Source organism: Eptesicus fuscus, chromosome 2, assembly GCF_027574615.1.
Source record: "Eptesicus fuscus isolate TK198812 chromosome 2, DD_ASM_mEF_20220401, whole genome shotgun sequence".
NCBI lineage: Eukaryota > Metazoa > Chordata > Mammalia > Chiroptera > Vespertilionidae > Eptesicus > Eptesicus fuscus.
In genome coordinates, this window is record NC_072474.1 from 62,554,793 (window position 1) to 62,572,499 (window position 17,707).

Consider the following 17,707-nt stretch of genomic DNA (forward strand, 5'->3'; position numbering starts at 1 on the left):
TAAAATGGGGGAAAGCCATTTACTCACGCTATAGACTAGCCTTTGAGGTATATTTACCTATAAAAGAATGAACATCGTATTCAAGCATTCTGGCACAATATTTAATCCTTCGGGGAAAAAGGATACAGTGTCTAGCATTCCTGCTCAGAATTTTAATGATAAACTTTATTATAGTTTAGTGTACCATTGGCTTGCATTTTTTTGTAATTTTACAAGAAAATTTCCGTTTCCACATATCCATTAAGTGTCTGATTCATTTTCTTGGCTCAAGATAATGCCTTATAGCTATAACACCAGCAAACCAGAGTCTGCATTGGACAAATATAAGACTAAGTGTGATTAAGCTATTAAGTTTTTTAATTACCTTTTACTATTCTTTAGATATAGTGTGTTTTTGAGGAAGCAGAGTAGAATTAGAGTACCTTGATATTAAAAAGCTTTATAGAGCAAGCATATGGACTTGGATTATTCATCATAATTGGCAGAGATCCTGCTGTACAGAGTCTTGCAACACATCTCAATTTTCTTGCTCTAGCGAATGTCCAAATGAACACATTTACAGCATGAGTTATGGAGAAGGGTAAAATTTTCTAAATCTTTATAGCATTTTTAAAATATCCTCATCCAAAGATATGTTTTTATTGATTTTTAGAGAGAGGAAGGGGGAGGGAGTGCAAGAGAAACATTGGTCGGTCACCTTCTTAGGAGCCTTGACTGGGGATCAAACCTGCAACCTAGGTTTGTGCTCTGACCAGGAATCGAACTCACAGTCTTTTGGTGTACGAGATGATGCTCCAACCAACTGAGTCACCTGACCAGGGCTCTTTATAGCATTTTTATGTTCTGTCTTCCTTTTTGGAAATCAGATCTTGATTAAGAGGTAGAATTAACACCCAGTAGGACATCAAAATATTTTGACTTGAATCCTCTGCATTTCTTTTCTTTGTCTCTAGGACAAAAAAGAAATGATTTATGGGCTGGATGATTCTGAAACAATAAAAAATATTTGAAATGCATATTTGTTGTTTTCTACAAGCCAATTACATTGTGCTTACATATGAAACTTTGGAGGGAAAGACAAGTAAATCAATGCCATTTTTTCATATTGTTTTATTATGCTTTAATTTAATCATCCTTTTGTTATCATGCTTTGCCTCTGGTACCTATGCCTCGAATGCCAGGCAGTTTGTCACTTCCTTGCCAGCAAATTTCCTGAGGTGAAGATCACAGTGACTCCTCCTACCCAGTAGGGCATTTTGTTCTCAATGCTTTTTCACACTCTTTTCTTAAAATAGTCTTATTGGGGCACATTTCATATGCCATAAAACTCACCCATTTGAAATGTAAAAGTTTAATATATTTACAGAGTTGTGCAACCATCATCACAATCTAATTTTAGAACATTTAAAATATCCCCCAAAGAAGCTCTAGTACTAATTACAGTCATTCCCCATTCCTACTCCCCTCATCCCCATCCCATCCCCAAGAAGCCACTAATCAATTTTCTGCTTCGGTGGATTTACTTACTTATTCTGCACATTTCATATAAATGGAATCATACAATATGTGGCCTTTTGTGACTGGCTTTTTTACTTAGCATAATGTCTTCAAGGTTCATCCACAGTGTAGCATGAATCAGTACTTCAGTCCTTTTTATTGCCAAATAATATTCTATTATATGGACATAGTACATTTTATTGATCCATTCATCAGTTGATGAACACTTGGGTTGCTTCCACTTTTGGACTATTATGAATAATGTTGCTGTGAACATTAGTGTAAAAGTTTTAAAAAGGAATGTTTTAATCCAGTTTTTTAAGGATGAGGAAAATCAGACTCAGAAAGCTAGAATCTGGGCTTCTGATTTCTAATAAAACACTCTTTTTACAGAAATTTTAGAAAGTTTTATTTATTTATTTGTTGATTGATTGATTTACTTACTAGGGGCCAGTGCACGAATTCGTGCATCTTGAAAGGAACTGTGGGCCACGAGGCTGCGGTGGGCACAGGGGTGGGTCTCGGCCCATCCTCCACACCCCTGCTGGCCCCTCCTGCTGTGGCCCCCGTTCCCCTGTTTGCCAGCAGCCCCACTCCTGCCACTGCCACTCCCATGCGCTGATGGCGCCAGCCCCACTCGCACCCACTGATGACACAGAGCGATCAGGGCTGGCACCATTAGCAGGTGCGAGCGGAGACTGCTGCTCCGATCACCCCTCAGGAGCAGGGGAAGGTGGAGAAGCCCTGAGAGGCAATCAGGGCTGGCAGCCATCACTCACACCCGCTGATGGTGCCGAGTGATCAGGGCCGGCGCCGGCAGTGTGTGCAAGTGGGGTCCGAGCTGGCAGCAGGTGCGAATGCTGGGAGGGACCACGGCATGCAGGAGCAAAGAATTTTCAGTAACCACCAGAGGCTCGCCCTGATGACAGCAACCAGCACCCCACCTTGGCCTGGCACCCCCATTCACCTGCTCCACCATCCCGCCGTGGCCGACGCCGGCCATGTTCCGCACATGCCCCCTGGTGGCCAGCGCACGTCATAATGACCAGTTGTTCAGTTGTTCCACCATTCGGTCTATTTGTTTATTAGGGTTTTATCTATATATAGATTTATTTATTTATTTATTTATTTATTTATTATTAATCCTCATCCAAGGACATTTTTCCCATTGATTTTTGCAGAGAGTGGAAGGGAGGGAGGGGGGGTGGGAGAGAGAGAAAAAGAGAGAGAGAAACATCAATGTGAGAGAGACTCATTGATTGGTTGCCTCCTGACCAGGGTGGGGATTGAACCTGCAAACCAGGTATGTGCCCTTGACTGGTAAAGGAGCCAGACTCTTGGGTGCTCTAACCACTGGGAAACATCAGCCACAGTGAGAAATACAAGTACATTTTTAAAACTCCAGTATCACACATTGCTTCTGTTTCTGGACTTGATGTACATCCAAAATGTAGAAACATATTTTGTGAGGTTTTTTTTTTCTTTCTTAAAATAGTTTCAACATCTTTGTATCTGCCCATATATTTCTTCAGAATCCAAGTTGCAGATAGGCACTGATTACATCCTTCTAGTAAGTCTTTGTGATCTGTTGCCTGTAACATAATCCTTTTAAATAATAAATAATTGTGAAGGAATTCTGTTGAGAGCTCTTCTGGAACGAACCAGCCCTTGCTAAGGGCCTTAGAATGCTGAAGAAATGGATGCTGTGCAAAATGAATTGCCGTTAATAAATCAACATAATGCAAATTATATCAAATTAAAATTGAGTGCCTTAATGAACTGTGATCACAAGTGTGCTTCCAAGTACAGAAGCTGCGTACCGCCAGCAGGGAGCAACCTCCCAGGCAGCCAGGCCGTTGGAAGCCAATCCACTGGTGAATACTCTCATTTGTGCCCTTCTTCAGTCTGCTAGGTTTCCTCACCGGTTTCCTAGTTCTAGCCCCACAGTCAGGTTCATAGCTGCCTTCAGGTTGCCCTTTTGTATATACCTGACTATTGGTCAATTATCACACCCGTAGACTGTGAACGCTGAAAAGCACCATAGAAATGACCTAAATCACCTATCAATGTCTTAAAGATGAGAAAAAGTAGGTCCACCAGGTTAAATGACCTGCGGACCTAAACCCATATTCTTCTAGGACTCCTAAATCCCAATCCAAGCTAATCCCAATCAAGAGAGACCTAATCTTATTTTTAGAAATTAAATTTCTAGTTGAATAATTTAAAAAAGAATTCACTAAGCTTACAAATCCTTTTCAATGTTTTTCTTACTTAAGAAAATGTGAACTACTTTTTTTTTTTTCCTGTAGTGGAATACGTGAAGATTTACTTTCTATTTACTTACCAATTTATAATATTCAAACTGCTTTCATATGCATTTAAATTTTTTTCAGGTATCAAAAGGGCAGTTTAGTATAGTGGTCAAATGTAAGACCTCTGGCCCTGGCAGGGTGGCTAAGATGGTTGGAGCATCCTCCCATACACCAAAAGGTGGCAGGTTTAATTCCCTGTCAGGGCACATACCCAGGTTTCACCTTCAATCCCAGGTTGGGGTGCGGGGGCAGTCTTTCTTTCTTTCTTTCTTTCTTTCTTTCTTTCTTTCTTTCTTTCTTTCTTTCTTTCTTTCTTTCTTTCTTCCTTCCTTCCTTCCTTCCTTCCTTCCTTCCTTCCTTCCTTCCTTCCTTCTTTCCTTCCTCTCTCTCTCTTCCTCTCTCTAAATATCAATTAAGAAAAAAATAAAGTGAAAGCTCTGGAGCCAGACTACCCTGGGTTTAATTCCCAGCTTGTCCATTTAGTAGCTGCATGATCTTGAGCAAGTTATTTAACTTCTCTGAGTTGTAATCTCACCATCCTTTTAATGGGGACAATTATTCTTCCTAATTCAGAGTTGTTGTTCAATTAATGCTGTTCTGAATACTGTACACACTCAGTGTTAGCTGTTGTTATTATGCCATAAAATTCTGAGAACTAGTGGTAAAGTATGTGAGGACCTGAAGGGGTTAATGCTAAACAGAAGCATCAGGGCAGGAAGCTTGAACTAGAGCAGTGCCTTCCTGCAACACTGCATTTACTGGAGGAAGCTGAACTCAGGTCTCCCGACACATGTGCAGGGCAGGTAAGTCAGGAAGATTTCAAAGACAGATCTGTACCTGCCTCAATAAGTAAATAAAGCGGGTTATTCAAATGGGCTGGAAAAATGTGCTTACGGATACAGCGACCTTCACCCCCCGTGCCACAGGAGGCACACTGGTGTGCCTTAAGAATTTTCAAAACATGCAAGGACACTGGCCTTTTCTTCCCTTATGACAACAGCCCCCTGGTGTGAATGCCCTGTCCTGAATCATAAGTCTATATAGGTCATATTACCAGCTATCCTTATGGACATGTATAGGCCCCTGTTTTTGTTTTTTTTTTTTTAAGTAAGGATTACTTTGGAGCAAAAAGGGTAGGTAATTACTATTATTATTATTTTTGTAAGTCAATCAAAATTATACTTATTTTTGTCAGATTGGCAAAGATATATTTACTAGTATTTGGTGTGCAGCAGAATTTTAGCAATTAGTCTATGTGTGCTCTGAGATGAAAAAAGGTTGAAAATTGCTGCATTATCATTGTATTGCTGTACTCAATACAATCTCTACTATTAAAACAAAGCATAGACCCTAGGCAGTTTGGCTCAGTGGATAGAGCATTGTCCTGCGGACCAAAGGGTCCCCTGTTTGATTCTGGTCAAGGCCACGTCACTTGGTTGCAGGTTGCTCCCCAGCCTGAACCCTGGTGGGGGCCCGTGCAGGAGGCAACCAGTTAATGTGTTTCTCTCACATTGATGTTTCTCTCTGTCTTTCCCTCTCTCTTCCACTCTCCCTAAAAACCAATAGAAAAATATCCTTGGGTGAGGATTAACCAAAAATAAAACCCAACAAACAAACAAAACAAAGCAAAAAATAACCCACAAAGCATAGAACAAAAGTTAGAGAAATGGCCAGGCTGGTGTTGCTTGGTGGTTAAGCCTTGACCTATGAACCAGGAGGTCATGGGTTTGATTCCCAGTCAGGGCACATGTCCTGGTTGCCGGCTTGATCCCCAGTGGGGGGCATGCAGTGGGAGGCATGCAGAAGGCAGCCGATCAATGATTCTCTCTCATCATTGATGTTTCTATCTCTCTCCTCTCCCTTTCTCTCTGAAATCAATAAAAATATATTTACGAAAACGGCTTTAAAAAGATTAGAGAAATGAGAGCAAGCAAATATTCCAAAATATCAGAAAGAAGCTTTTGCCTCTAACGGTAGGATTATGGTGACTGACTGTGTTTTTATAATTCTCTGTACTATCTAAATGTTCTGTATTGAGCACAGTGTTGTTTTGATAATCAGGAAAGAAAAGGAGAAAGGCAAAATAATTTCAGTAAAACCTGAAATCTGCTTTATCACAATTGAGTCAACTAATAGAGTATGAAGAGGGATAGGTGAGGAAGAAAGATTTAAAATCTAAATGTTCCTTTTAGAGGGCTTTTGCTCATCTGAATTAAATCGAGAATTGTCAGAACCGCAGTTGACTTTTGAATCTGGCATTTCAGGTTAAAATTAAACAAATGTTAAGGGCGTTACGCAAAGGCCGACCGCCTCCTTAAGAAAATAGGTACAAGGCGTCCTATGAACGCACAGGGCCGCGCGCTGGTCTTCCCTCGACCGAGCGAACCGCTAAGGAGTCTTCCCACAAGAGGGCGCTACCTGCCCAGGCTTTCGTGAAGAAGGGCGCGAAGGCTCCGGCGCTGCCGGCGAAGCAGCCAAGCCGAGAAAGTTACTTTCTCACCGCAGAGTAAGGAGCCGCGCACGCGGCAAAAAGAACCAATACGGGCACATCCAGATCAGAAGCAACGGCTTCCAGCAGGACATCGAAAGGAACTAGCTTACAGGTTCGTTTTAAAACCACCCAAATTATGTTCAATGGACCTTAGGTATACGTCCAGGTATAGGTTTTTCACGGCCATTCACACCAGATACGGTCTATTCCAGTGGCGCAAACTGGGTTAGCACTTGATGCTGCTAGGAAGCTGTAGCAACCCGCAGGCATTCCTTCCAGCACACGATGCAACGCTGGATCCCGTTTTCCAGAACATACTTTAAAGCAAGTTGGTTCCCTGGAAGCGACTGGATCTTTTCGAATGCTTGGGGGGGGGGGGAGGAGTGGAGGAGATGGGGAGATACATACATATATGTGCTTTGCTGAAGTTATGTGTGTTTCGCTGAAGTTCAAGACCAGTTTTCTCTCTAGTCATTGGTGTTTTCTTGCCTTCAGTCTCATTCCTGAATCCGGGTTTTGATGTTGCAGACGTTTCTGGATTTTAGTGTTTTCCATCTTCTTGGACCTTTCTGACCCCTCCCTTCCGAGGGCGCGAGGACACGCATTCCCCCAGAGGAGTCTGCGGCGGAGAGGGGGGTGCCCCGCCGCCGCCCTGGTCGCTGAAGGATGTCCCTGATGCCGCTGGGGACCCTTCCCGGGGAACATCTCACCCTCCCGGGTTTGATGCGGGCCTCCACCGGGAGGGGCGACCCCGGGACCCTCCAGCACTCGTTCTCAGGAGGCACTCACAGGCCCCTCTCTACCCCAGGCCTTCCCACAGCGGCTCACTAATTCCGTCCGGGGCCAGTCCCCACCTCAGTGTCTGCAGGCGCTCGCTTCCCCGGCTCTCCTGAGACTGGGCTGCTCCACGCTTCTGGGCACCCCCTTTCATTCCCGGAGATTCTGCTTGGCGGTCCTCTGGACGCCTCTTTTATAACATGAACACCAACCCAGCCCGCCCCTGGGTCCCACCCAAACAGGCCCAGTCATCTGCCCGCTGGAGTGGCATCGTTACAGAAGTCATCCGCACCCTTCAAGCAAACGCATTTTGGAAAGGTTTTTGGCCGGAAGCACGCACAGGATTCCCTTTCCCTCTGACCGCCCCCCCTTTTTTCGAGCATGGAATTGGCTTCCTGTGGCTACACTTGAGCTTCCCCGACATTTGACATGAATGTATTTGGGGAAGAATAGCCATCATTCACCCCAGGCCGCGGGATTGAAGCACATTTAGCTGAGATTTCATTTTCATGCCTCCCGTGGGTTGCCCCGAATTCAGCGGCTGCCCCTTCACCTTAAGGCAAGTATGGAAACGCGCCAGGCGGTTCGGAGCCGAGGGTGACACCCCGGGGCAGGCGGTCACGTGACTTGCGAACAGGTGCGGTTGTCGCAGAGAAAGTCGAGGGGCGCGTCGCCTTCCCCACCCCGAACTCTGTAGCCTTTTCTTGCAACCTCAACATGTGCCAACGGAGCTCTCATTTATTTTTCAGTGGAAATACAAACCATTCGCTTTCCAACACAGTTCCTCCCCCCATATGCATGTACTGTGCAGAGATGGGCCCGGGGCGCCACGGGTGGTCCCACGTCCCACTCCTGGGAACGGCTTAGAAACGTCCGACTGGACGGGGTCGTGGACAGAAAAGCCCGGACGCTAGGGGTTCCTGGGGGGAGAGTGAGTCCTGACTCTCCAGGGTGTTTGTGAGACGGCGGCGCCAGACACCGGCCTCCCGCCTCAGCGCGGGGCTCTGCGCGTCCAGGGCTCGGCCCGAGGGTGGTTTTAGCCTCTCAGGAGCAGGACCGTCGCACCCGGAGGAAGACGGGGGGCAGCCCACCCCCTCCGAGGGTGCCCCTCACTCTCCGGGCTCCCAGCTGGACACAGACGCACGGCCCGCAGACGGATGGCCTGCAGCACCGGGCAGTGGGCGTCAGCAATGCTGCGGACCCACGCGGGACTCAGACACCTGGGGTTCCCTCCCCGGGACCGAGGTACACACACCCCAGCATTCTTAAATGGTCACCACTGAGAACAATGCTGCTATTTTGACTCCGCGATGTAAATACAAGTGAATGACGGCGATGCCTTACTGGCAGCCAGCTTTGCAAGTACGGTTTTAGCGAAGGGGCAGCTAACCAGGAGTTGGGTTGAGTTGAATCTCTGTCTCTCCCTCTCCCTCTCCCTCTCGGTCTCTCTAATTTTTCTCTGTCTCTTGACCTCACACCATCCCTTATTAGATACTACATTTACAATAAGAAGATGTCCAATTCTCTCCTGGGTCACAATCCTTACATGAAATAATGGGGCGCTGCTTTTTGAAACTGGAACCTTTGGGGACCACTAGCCTCCGTCACTTTCCTTTCCTATCTAGAACGTAAGAATGCGGTGCCCGGGGATGTGAGAAGTCGCTGGTGGCCCAGGCGCCGGGTCCAGATGGGGAGGCTGGGTACCACCGCCCGTGCTGGAGTCTCCGGAGGCGAGAAAAAGTTTCCTTTGTAACGAAGTGAGAGGCAGAGGGGCCCCAGCCAGCCCCCGGGCCAGGGCCGGGTTACCGGGCACTCCCTCCTGCCGCCACCTCCCAGGCAAAGTGGCGGGGAGCTGGGCTTAGGTCCACAGCCCAGCAGAGCATCCTTGCCGGGGAAATGCGGACGGTCGCTACACCAGCTCTCTTCTCGCCGGACTCAGCACAATTCCCGTAAGCCAAGGACTTCACCTTCTCCCTTGCCAGATCCTAAGGTCTTATTGAAGTGATGGACTTAGCCCACTCTGAAAGTTTATTAAGAAGGGTGGAGAGGGAAGAGGGAGACCAAAGAAGAGTAACATTTCTTTCATCTCAGACGTGAATAATAAAAGTGGCAAAAGAAAAATAAAAAAAATTTAAAACCCCTCAAACTCCAGCTGCAGCTGCCACGTTTAAAAGGCCAGTGCTTTGGTAACGCAGGTTATCGAAGCGGCTTACGCCCTCCCAGCCTTTCCTGCGTGGACTCGTGTGGGGGCTTTGGCACTTAGAGCCAGACTCCATCAATGGGTGGTGCCGCTCAAGTTTTACTCTTGAGCCATTTGTTTCTGTTTTATTTTGCGAATTAAATTTGGACTTAATGACCTCATCCAAATTGCCGTAGTGACTACTCCCCCCTCACCCCAACGGTGTGTTACTTTAACATCCTGAAATTCCAAAATTGTGCAAGGGTCTTCCCTCTTACACACACAGCTCAACCCCTTCGGAAATTTAAAGACCCACCAGGGATGGAAGAGGTTGGGAGAGAATAAGGAAACCACCTTCCAACTCCTAACCCTTTCGCATCCCATCACTACAGCCAGAAAACAGGCCATCTTCCTCCTCCAAAACAACCCTGCAGCTGAGGGCAGGGGCTAGAGTTTCGGAGACCCGTACCCAGGGGCTTCAGTATCTAAAAACTCCACCTCGATTCTGGTGATTCCGCCCCCGTAAAAACTCAAAACAAATAACAATAATCAAAGGGGACAAAAGTTTCTTTTTTTAAAAGCTCACTGCTCTCAAGTCTAAACATTACTCGAGAGATAAATATTTCCATTAAGTTGATTCCATTCCCAGCGAATTATGCAAAACTATAAATGATAATGATCGAGGGAGGGGGAGGACTCAGGAATGAAAAGAAAGGTAAAAGAGAAAGCAGGAGGTGGCAAAGACGGAAGAGGACGCTCCTTCGGCCTACAAGGGGATTAAGGACATCTATAGGCTTAAGGAGCGACAAATTAATTTGCACAATTCTGGGAGAGCCCAGATGGCCTTTAATTAATCCCTTCAAAAGAAGGAGCTAGGCGAGGGCTGCGCCGGCTGCCTGCTCCATTAGCTCCGTTTTACAAGGGACCGGACTCTGTTCGAGGTGAGGCGCCGCGAGCTCGTGGGGGAAGGGGGTGGGGTGACGCGAGCGGGAGAGGGGGGAGGCGCGGGAAGAATATGAACTGTTTTTCCATAAAAGGGCTGGGTTTTCATTATTCTTCTCTTTAAAAAGTAATACCCTCTTCGTCTCGGCTCCCCTCCCCCTCCCCTTTCCCATTTTATTTAATTAATTGAGGCGTCCACTGGTGCCCCGTTGGACCCGCACCACTCTCAGGCACCGCCCCCTGGCCCCACCCACCAGAGGGATGGAGGTGGGAGGGGCGGGGACCAGGCGGGCGTGGCCTTTCGGCTCCCGGTCTGCAGCCAATCAGAAGGAGAGGCGCTCCCCGAGTGGACGCACCCCAGAGGCGAGGCCGTGCCGGAGGCTGAGCGCTATTGGAGACGGTGGTTACGCCCCCGGCCTGCACCCCGCTCCTCGGCCCCGCCCCTCCCGGTGCTGCGGAGTGACGTCCCCCAAAGTTCTTATTTTGGACCCCCACTCCCCCCCAGCCTCTCGTCCCCCCTCTAAAGAGGGGTAGGGAGTGATGCAAATGTTTTATTACCTTTGAGAGCTTCATCTGAACTGTCAGGCCCGGAGGGAAAGAGGAGAGGAGAGAGAGTGGAGAGCGGCGGAGAGGGTCAGCTTGGCCAGAGGACAGGGCTGAGAAGCGGAGCCTGCAGAGCCGCGAAGAAAATGCGAGAGAGAGGCAAAGGCGACGAGTGAGAGGGAGCGAGGACGCTGGGGGGTGGGGCGGGGGGTCGCCAGGCCCGTTTGCAGAAGTGGACAGAGGAGCAGAGCCCTAACCGAAGCCGTCCGACTTTTTCACACTTAGTCTTTTGTTTTCCGGTGTTTTTTTTTTTTTCCTCCTCCCCCGTTTTCCTTTTCAATATTGTAACTCTAGTGCCCTGTCGCCCAGAGGGAAAGGCGAGTCGGGCGAGTCGGCGGCGCGCCGAATCCGGGAGCCGCGGGGATCGGAGACGCGGCCCTTTCGGGCTGGCGGAGGAAGCCCGCCCAGCGGCGACCGCCTCCCGCGGGCCGGGAGCGCTCCCTCCCCGCGCGCCGCGAGCGCCGAGTGCGAATCCGCCTCGCGACCGACAGCGCAGGGCTTCCGAGTGGGATTAGAGGAGCCCCTCGGGCGGAACCCGGCGTCCTTTGAACCTCTCCAAAGAAAAGCCAGCCAGCCCCCGTCCTCCGACTTCAAAGTGGAGATTTGGTGACTCTTAACTTTGTGACGAACTCTCTGGGGCCAGCCCGGGGTTTGTTTTGCTTGTTGCCCGGGGGGAGAAGAGGAGAAGCAGCGCACTCTGAGCGGCGAGGAGGAGTGAGGAGGAGGAGGAGAGGCCGGGACCGAATCCAGGCGTCTAGGAGCGAAGGGACAGGCAAACCCACCCGGACGCCCGCGGGCCTGGGAGAGCCGCCGCCTCCCGAGCGGCGTGTGTGTGGGTGCATTTCGGTGGCGCAGCTCCGAGAGCCACTCCGGGCAGCGGCGCTCTGGGCCCGGCTGGCCGGCCGCCGCCGGGGGCGCGGTGCTCCTCCTCGCTCGCGCCCTCCGCGCTTCTCGCTCCCCGGAGCCCCGCCGGGGGCACCGGCCGGCGCCCTTGCTGCGTGGCTGCGGGCTCCGGCCTGGCCGTGGGATGTTAGCGGTGGGGGCGATGGAGGGCACCCGGCAGAGCGCGTTCCTGCTCAGCAGCCCGCCCCTGGCCGCCCTCCACAGCATGGCCGAAATGAAGACCCCGCTGTACCCCGCCGCGTACCCCCCGCTGCCCGCCGGTCCCCCCTCCTCCTCGTCCTCCTCCTCCTCCTCGTCGTCGCCGTCGCCGCCTTTGGGCGCCCACAACCCGGGCGGCCTGAAGCCCCCGGCCGCGGGGGGGCTCTCGTCTCTGGGCAGCCCCCCGCAGCAGCTCTCCGCCGCCACCCCACACGGCATCAACGACATCCTGAGCCGGCCCTCCATGCCCGTGGCCTCGGGGACCGCGCTGCCCTCGGCTTCGCCCTCCGGTTCCTCTTCCTCCTCTTCCTCGTCCACCTCGGCTTCTTCCGCCTCGGCCGCCGCCGCCGCCGCCGCCGCGGCCGCCGCCGCCGCCGCCTCCTCCCCGGCGGGGCTGCTGGCCGGCCTGCCCCGCTTCAGCAGCCTGAGCCCGCCGCCGCCGCCGCCCGGGCTCTATTTCAGCCCCAGTGCCGCCGCCGTGGCCGCCGTGGGTCGGTACCCCAAGCCGCTGGCCGAGCTGCCCGGCCGGACGCCCATCTTCTGGCCAGGAGTGATGCAGAGCCCGCCCTGGAGGGACGCGCGCCTGGCCTGCACCCCCCGTGAGTACGGGCGCCCGCGCCCAGCGGAGCGCACTCTGCCGGCTCCCTCCCGGGTCAGGGCTGCCGGACGTGCCTGTGGGTCGGGCCGCCCTCTCGCCTCCCCAATAGTTCTGGCAGCGCTGGGATCGCACCGTTTAGGCTGGGCCGGGGCGTCCCGCGGTACCTTCTCTCTTTCCCGAGCGCCCGTGCTTGCGGCCAAGCTCCCGCCGCTCCCCCGTCCGGGGCACGCTTCCCCGAGCGGGTGTGCACGCTTCCGCGGGGAACGCGGCGCGGTGCGGGGGTGTGTGTGCATCATCCGAGGACCCGGCGTCGGGCCGGAACCGCAGGCCGAGCCTGGGTGAAAGAGGGAGAGTTGGGGGAGCAGGGGAGGCCCCGGCGCCCCGTCCGCACCCCTCCTTTCCCGTCTCCTTCTGCCGGCTAGGACCCCCGCTCCACCTCCGCCAGTTTAACTGGCCTCCTCTCTGAGAACCGGCGAGACCCCCACAGCTCTGAGCCCGTATGTCTCGCCCTGGGTGTCCCCCACCTCACTTCTTGACCCTCTTCCCTCCCCCTGTGCACCCCCAATACGATCGGCCGGGCTGAGCCCATTGAAGACAGGCCGCGACCCGCGGAGGAGGGCCAGCGCCCAGGCCCTTTGGCCGCTCCCCAGCGCTTGTCGCTCGCTTTCCCATCCGCCTTGGCCCCGGGAACACCTTGGGCCGGGATGCCCGGGGCCCCGGCATCATGAGGGGCGTCGGGGAAGGGGCAGAGGAAGAACGAGGGGACGGAACAAGGACTGGGGACGCGCAACATCTAGCGGGGACTTTTCCTGCAACAGCCGCGTCTCCCCGGGATCGCTCTCATCTCGGCGGCCGTTGGCCACCTCGCCCCGGAGTTTCCCAGCCTCTCAGGGGGCGTTCTGGGGCCCAGCCCCGGCGCCTTTTCTCGCTCGCTCGTGCCTTCGGTTAGACCGAGTCCCCGAAGTTTCCTCTGAGTCTCCAGACCGCCTTCCTGCGGTGCAGCGGCAGGAGCGGAGGGGAGTTTCGGGAGCCCGCGGAGGCTCCCTGGGGAGGCCCGGAGCCGGCGGGCGGCCCGGGCGGGTGCGGGGGTGGGAGACGCTATTGTATTCGTTCGGATGGCCGCGTAGGGGCCGCCAACAAAGGCGGCGCCCCCTCCCCCTCAGCGGTAGACGTGGGGGGCGATTTCGCTCTCTTGTGTGCAAAACACAAGGCTCCCTTTGTTGCGCGGACGCAGGTTAGGAAAGCGTTCGGGGAGCGCAGCTAGTCACCCTCCTGCGGAGGGTCCGGGGCCCACGGAGCACCCGCCCAGGGGCGACAGCGGCCTTCCCCGCCCTTCTCATGCGCTGGGGCCTGGCCGCTGGGCTCGGCAAACTTCAGGGCTGCGCGCCCTGGCTGTTCGACGCAGGTGCTGGGCAGAAGGTTAGTTAGTGCCAAACACCCCGGCTTTTAAAACACTGGGGGGGATCTAAACGGTGTGTGTGGGGGAATCTAAAGGCAGAGAGGTGCGGTGGGAGGGGAAGCGCCACGACTCGCCTGGAGCCCGCCGCGGGATAAGCTTTTCTTTCCCACCAAAACATTGTTCTGCAAGTTCGTTTCTTTTGCGTGGAGCCGCTTGTAACCAATTATTTTTTTTTCCCCTGCCCTCGTTTATCTATCATCGCAGATCAAGGATCCATTTTGCTGGACAAAGACGGGAAGAGAAAACACACGAGACCCACGTTCTCGGGACAGCAGATCTTCGCTCTGGAGAAGACTTTCGAACAAACGAAATACTTGGCGGGGCCCGAGAGGGCTCGCTTGGCTTATTCTTTGGGGATGACGGAGAGTCAGGTCAAGGTGAGTGGACCTTGCAACTCCAGGGATAGGCTCTCCACCCACGTCGCTTCCTTCTCCTCCTCCTCCCCATCCCCCCCCCCCCCCCCCCCCATCTAACAAACAGGGTCTGAGGAGTGTGAGGAGAAGATGAGAGCAGCTCTACGAAGGGGTGGGGGTGGAGGTTAAAGGCTCTCCTGGGCGGGCAAACTGTTGATGAACAAAAGGAATCAAGTCCCCCTTACCCCCGCCTTTGAAATGAGGTTAATCTAGATAGCAGCTTGTGCTGGGGGAAACTCATCATTATTAGAGAATAAAAGCATTACTGAAATATCAGCCCTGAGAATAGATCAGACCAGTTAGATAGCTTCTGTTTATTCTATTTGTAAAGATATTCAAGCTTTTGTTTGTTAATTAAGTTCTCCACCAGTCATACAATTTCCTAATGTAGATCAGCATTATAGTGGTACTGGACATTAACTTGCAGGTTTGAAAAATAAATCTACAGTGTTTAACCACTTAGCATGGATGAATCTGCTTTGAGTTTAGATGAAGGCAATCACTTTGGCATAGTAATTTTCCAAATGAATTGACAAGATTATTACTTTATTATGAAATTGAATTGTTTTGAATGTGTTTATCAACAGATGTGAGACATTTTACTGTTGATGACAACAACTTACAATTAAAATGCCACTCAGCTTATAATTGAGTTGTATAGCATATTTCCAGGGATTCAAATTTTAGAAATCTTTCCTTGAAAAATAAAGGGATTAAGCCAGACAGATAAGTTAAATCTATCAGTTTCCTATATTTCCAGTAGCCTCTTTTGTTCCTCTTCTTCATTTACTGTATTTGAATTTTTTTTTGAGAGGGGGTATATTTATAAGTCTATTTTCATTAGTCATATTGTTGTTCTTTAAGTAGGAATAACTGTTAGCTATGCCTGCTGGTTAGAGTGTATTTCCCCTTGGACAAGCATCATAAAATGAATTTCACAAGTGATTTTTGTGTGACCATTAGAATACCATCACAGTTAAAATTATTTTTGCGATGGTTGGTACAGAGCCTGCCACAGTAGTCTGGAGGTCTTCATTTGTCACTGTAAATATGTCTGCGTGGCTAGAAGTGAATTATTATAGCTGTATATGGAAAATCAGAATCACTTTCATAACAATTCTGATTCTCTAGACAGAATACATAACGGATGGATGAGAAAAGGGCTGAGAAGCATAAAGAGAGGATAATTCAATATGTTTGGAAAATTGGTTGCTTATTGCTGATGCTTTAAGTTAAGATATGTGTATCACACATGGTGTCAAATGTGGTGAATAGGCTTAAATATTTTTATATAAAATGTGTGTATTGGGGAGGAAATATTAAAATAACATTTGAAAGACTAGGCATGCTAATAGTGGGAAATAATGTAACTTGCAAAATTTCACTTACAAAAAAACTGATGAAAACTCTAGCCTTTGGTTTAATGAAAAACATTAAACCAGACAGACAAACACATACCACACTGAGATGATTTTGACTGAGCTCTTAAATATTTTCATGCATTTATGTTGGTTATTATTAGTGATTTGGGGTTTCTGTTTTAGCAGATTAAAAAAAAACTTTATATGATTGCATGTGTAAATGGGGTTTTAAACTACCATGTCTGTGTATATTCAGACTTGTGACAAATGAAACAGACATATATCCAAAAGTGCAAAGGAGAACGGAAGTAATTGGGGGGGGGGGATAAATGCTATGCTTTCTCCCACAAATCACACTAAAAAGCAAGTACATTTAGGTTGTTTGGAATACCTTAATCTAATACAGTATATAACAAATTAAAACCACAGTCATTCTGGGGCAGCTTTAAAAGGGGAAAAGCTTTCCACTTTAAACTAGAAAGTGGAAAAGTGCACTCATTTTTAGGGACACTTAATTTAAGTTTCCAAGTTTTTTTTCCTCTTCTGAGAAATCACTCACTGACAACCTCAATACTCTTGTTACTATCGCTATGGCAACGGGCAGGCAGTTTGTAGGTGCCTGTTCCTCAGAGGAGCCTGGGGCGACGGAGACTGACTCGGACGGACAGCCCGGACCAGGGGTCTGTGAGGGAGGGTGGCCAGCCGTCGGGGGCCCGCGGGAGCGACTCCGGGAATGTGGGAGAAGTAGCAGCATCTGCTCCCGGGTAATTCCTGCCCCCTCTGTTTCTCCCCTCCTCCCCGGGATCGGCTCGCAGGTCTGGTTCCAGAACCGCCGGACCAAGTGGAGGAAGAAGCACGCGGCGGAGATGGCCACGGCCAAGAAGAAGCAGGACTCGGAGACCGAGCGGCTCAAAGGGGCCTCGGAGAACGAGGAGGAGGACGACGACTACAACAAGCCCCTGGACCCCAACTCGGACGACGAGAAAATCACGCAGCTGCTGAAGAAGCACAAGTCCGGCGGCGGCGGCGGCCTCCTGCTGCACGCGTCCGAGGCCGAGGGCTCGTCCTGAGCGCCGCCGCCCGCCCGCCCCCGCCGCCGCCCCGGGGGCCACGGGCCGCGCGCGCGCGCCCGCCGGGCCGCCCCGCCCCGCCTGCGGGGGTCCTTTGCTATTTTCTGAGATGTACATATCTATTTTTTTAACCTAAAAGTTGAGGGAGATGGGGGAGAGAGACTCGGGGGTTGGTACGAAGGCAGAAAAATGGCAAAATGCACTGCGTAAAGAGCGCAAACTGAAACTCTCCGCCGGGCCACCCTCCGCGCCAGCTCGGTCCCCCTGCCCGGTACCCGGAGGAGGGAGCGGCCCCGACCCCCGGCGCACTCAGGCTTCCCGCCCTTTGCACCGCAGGAAAGGGGGTGGGGGGCTCAGGGACCGGTTTTCGTAGGATCGACTGCTACTGCGCCGGGAACCTCGGAGCTGAGCGGGCGGGCCGACGCCAAGGATGGGAAGAGGGACGTGTCTTCCCCCCACCAACTGCTGCGCGGACTTAAAGTAACCTGTTGAAGGCCCCTTGTAAATAAATCGTGAGTCACACTGACTAGAAGTTACTTTATTGTGAATATTTAAAATGTAACATGGTTTTTTGAATTTGGTATAAGAGATGGACCTTCTTCTTCCTTCCGCCCTCCCCCTTTCAAGAGCTATTAAAACCACCCGTTCCCCTTTTATTTTGAACTTAATTGGAGACCCCGTAGAAAAGAACGTTCTCAGCCTCCCTCTCCTCCAGCTACTCTGCGGGGTTTGGGTTTGTAGGGTCTCACTTCCCCCCTCGTCCCCACTCACTCCTCCCACCCCCCTCCCTCGCACGGCGCCGGCTCCAGCCTCCTGCCTCCAGGACTTGAAGTAGAAGAAGCGGAACCTGCCTCTCCGTTCCTCTCTGAAATTGCACAGTCGTTTGTTGCTATTTATTAGTGAT

General features: G+C 51.2%; 1 protein-coding gene across 1 annotated transcript; it reads left to right on the forward strand.

The window, feature by feature from the left end:
- Positions 1 to 11,828: 11,828 nt before the first annotated feature.
- Positions 11,829 to 16,803, forward strand: NKX6-1 (NK6 homeobox 1). The gene is made up of 3 exons (XM_028148318.2): positions 11,829 to 12,501; positions 14,164 to 14,336; positions 16,549 to 16,803. The coding sequence occupies exons 1-3, from the start codon at positions 11,829 to 11,831 to the stop codon at positions 16,801 to 16,803; spliced, it is 1,101 nt and encodes a 366-aa protein (XP_028004119.2).
- The last annotated feature ends 904 nt before the right edge of the window (positions 16,804 to 17,707 follow it).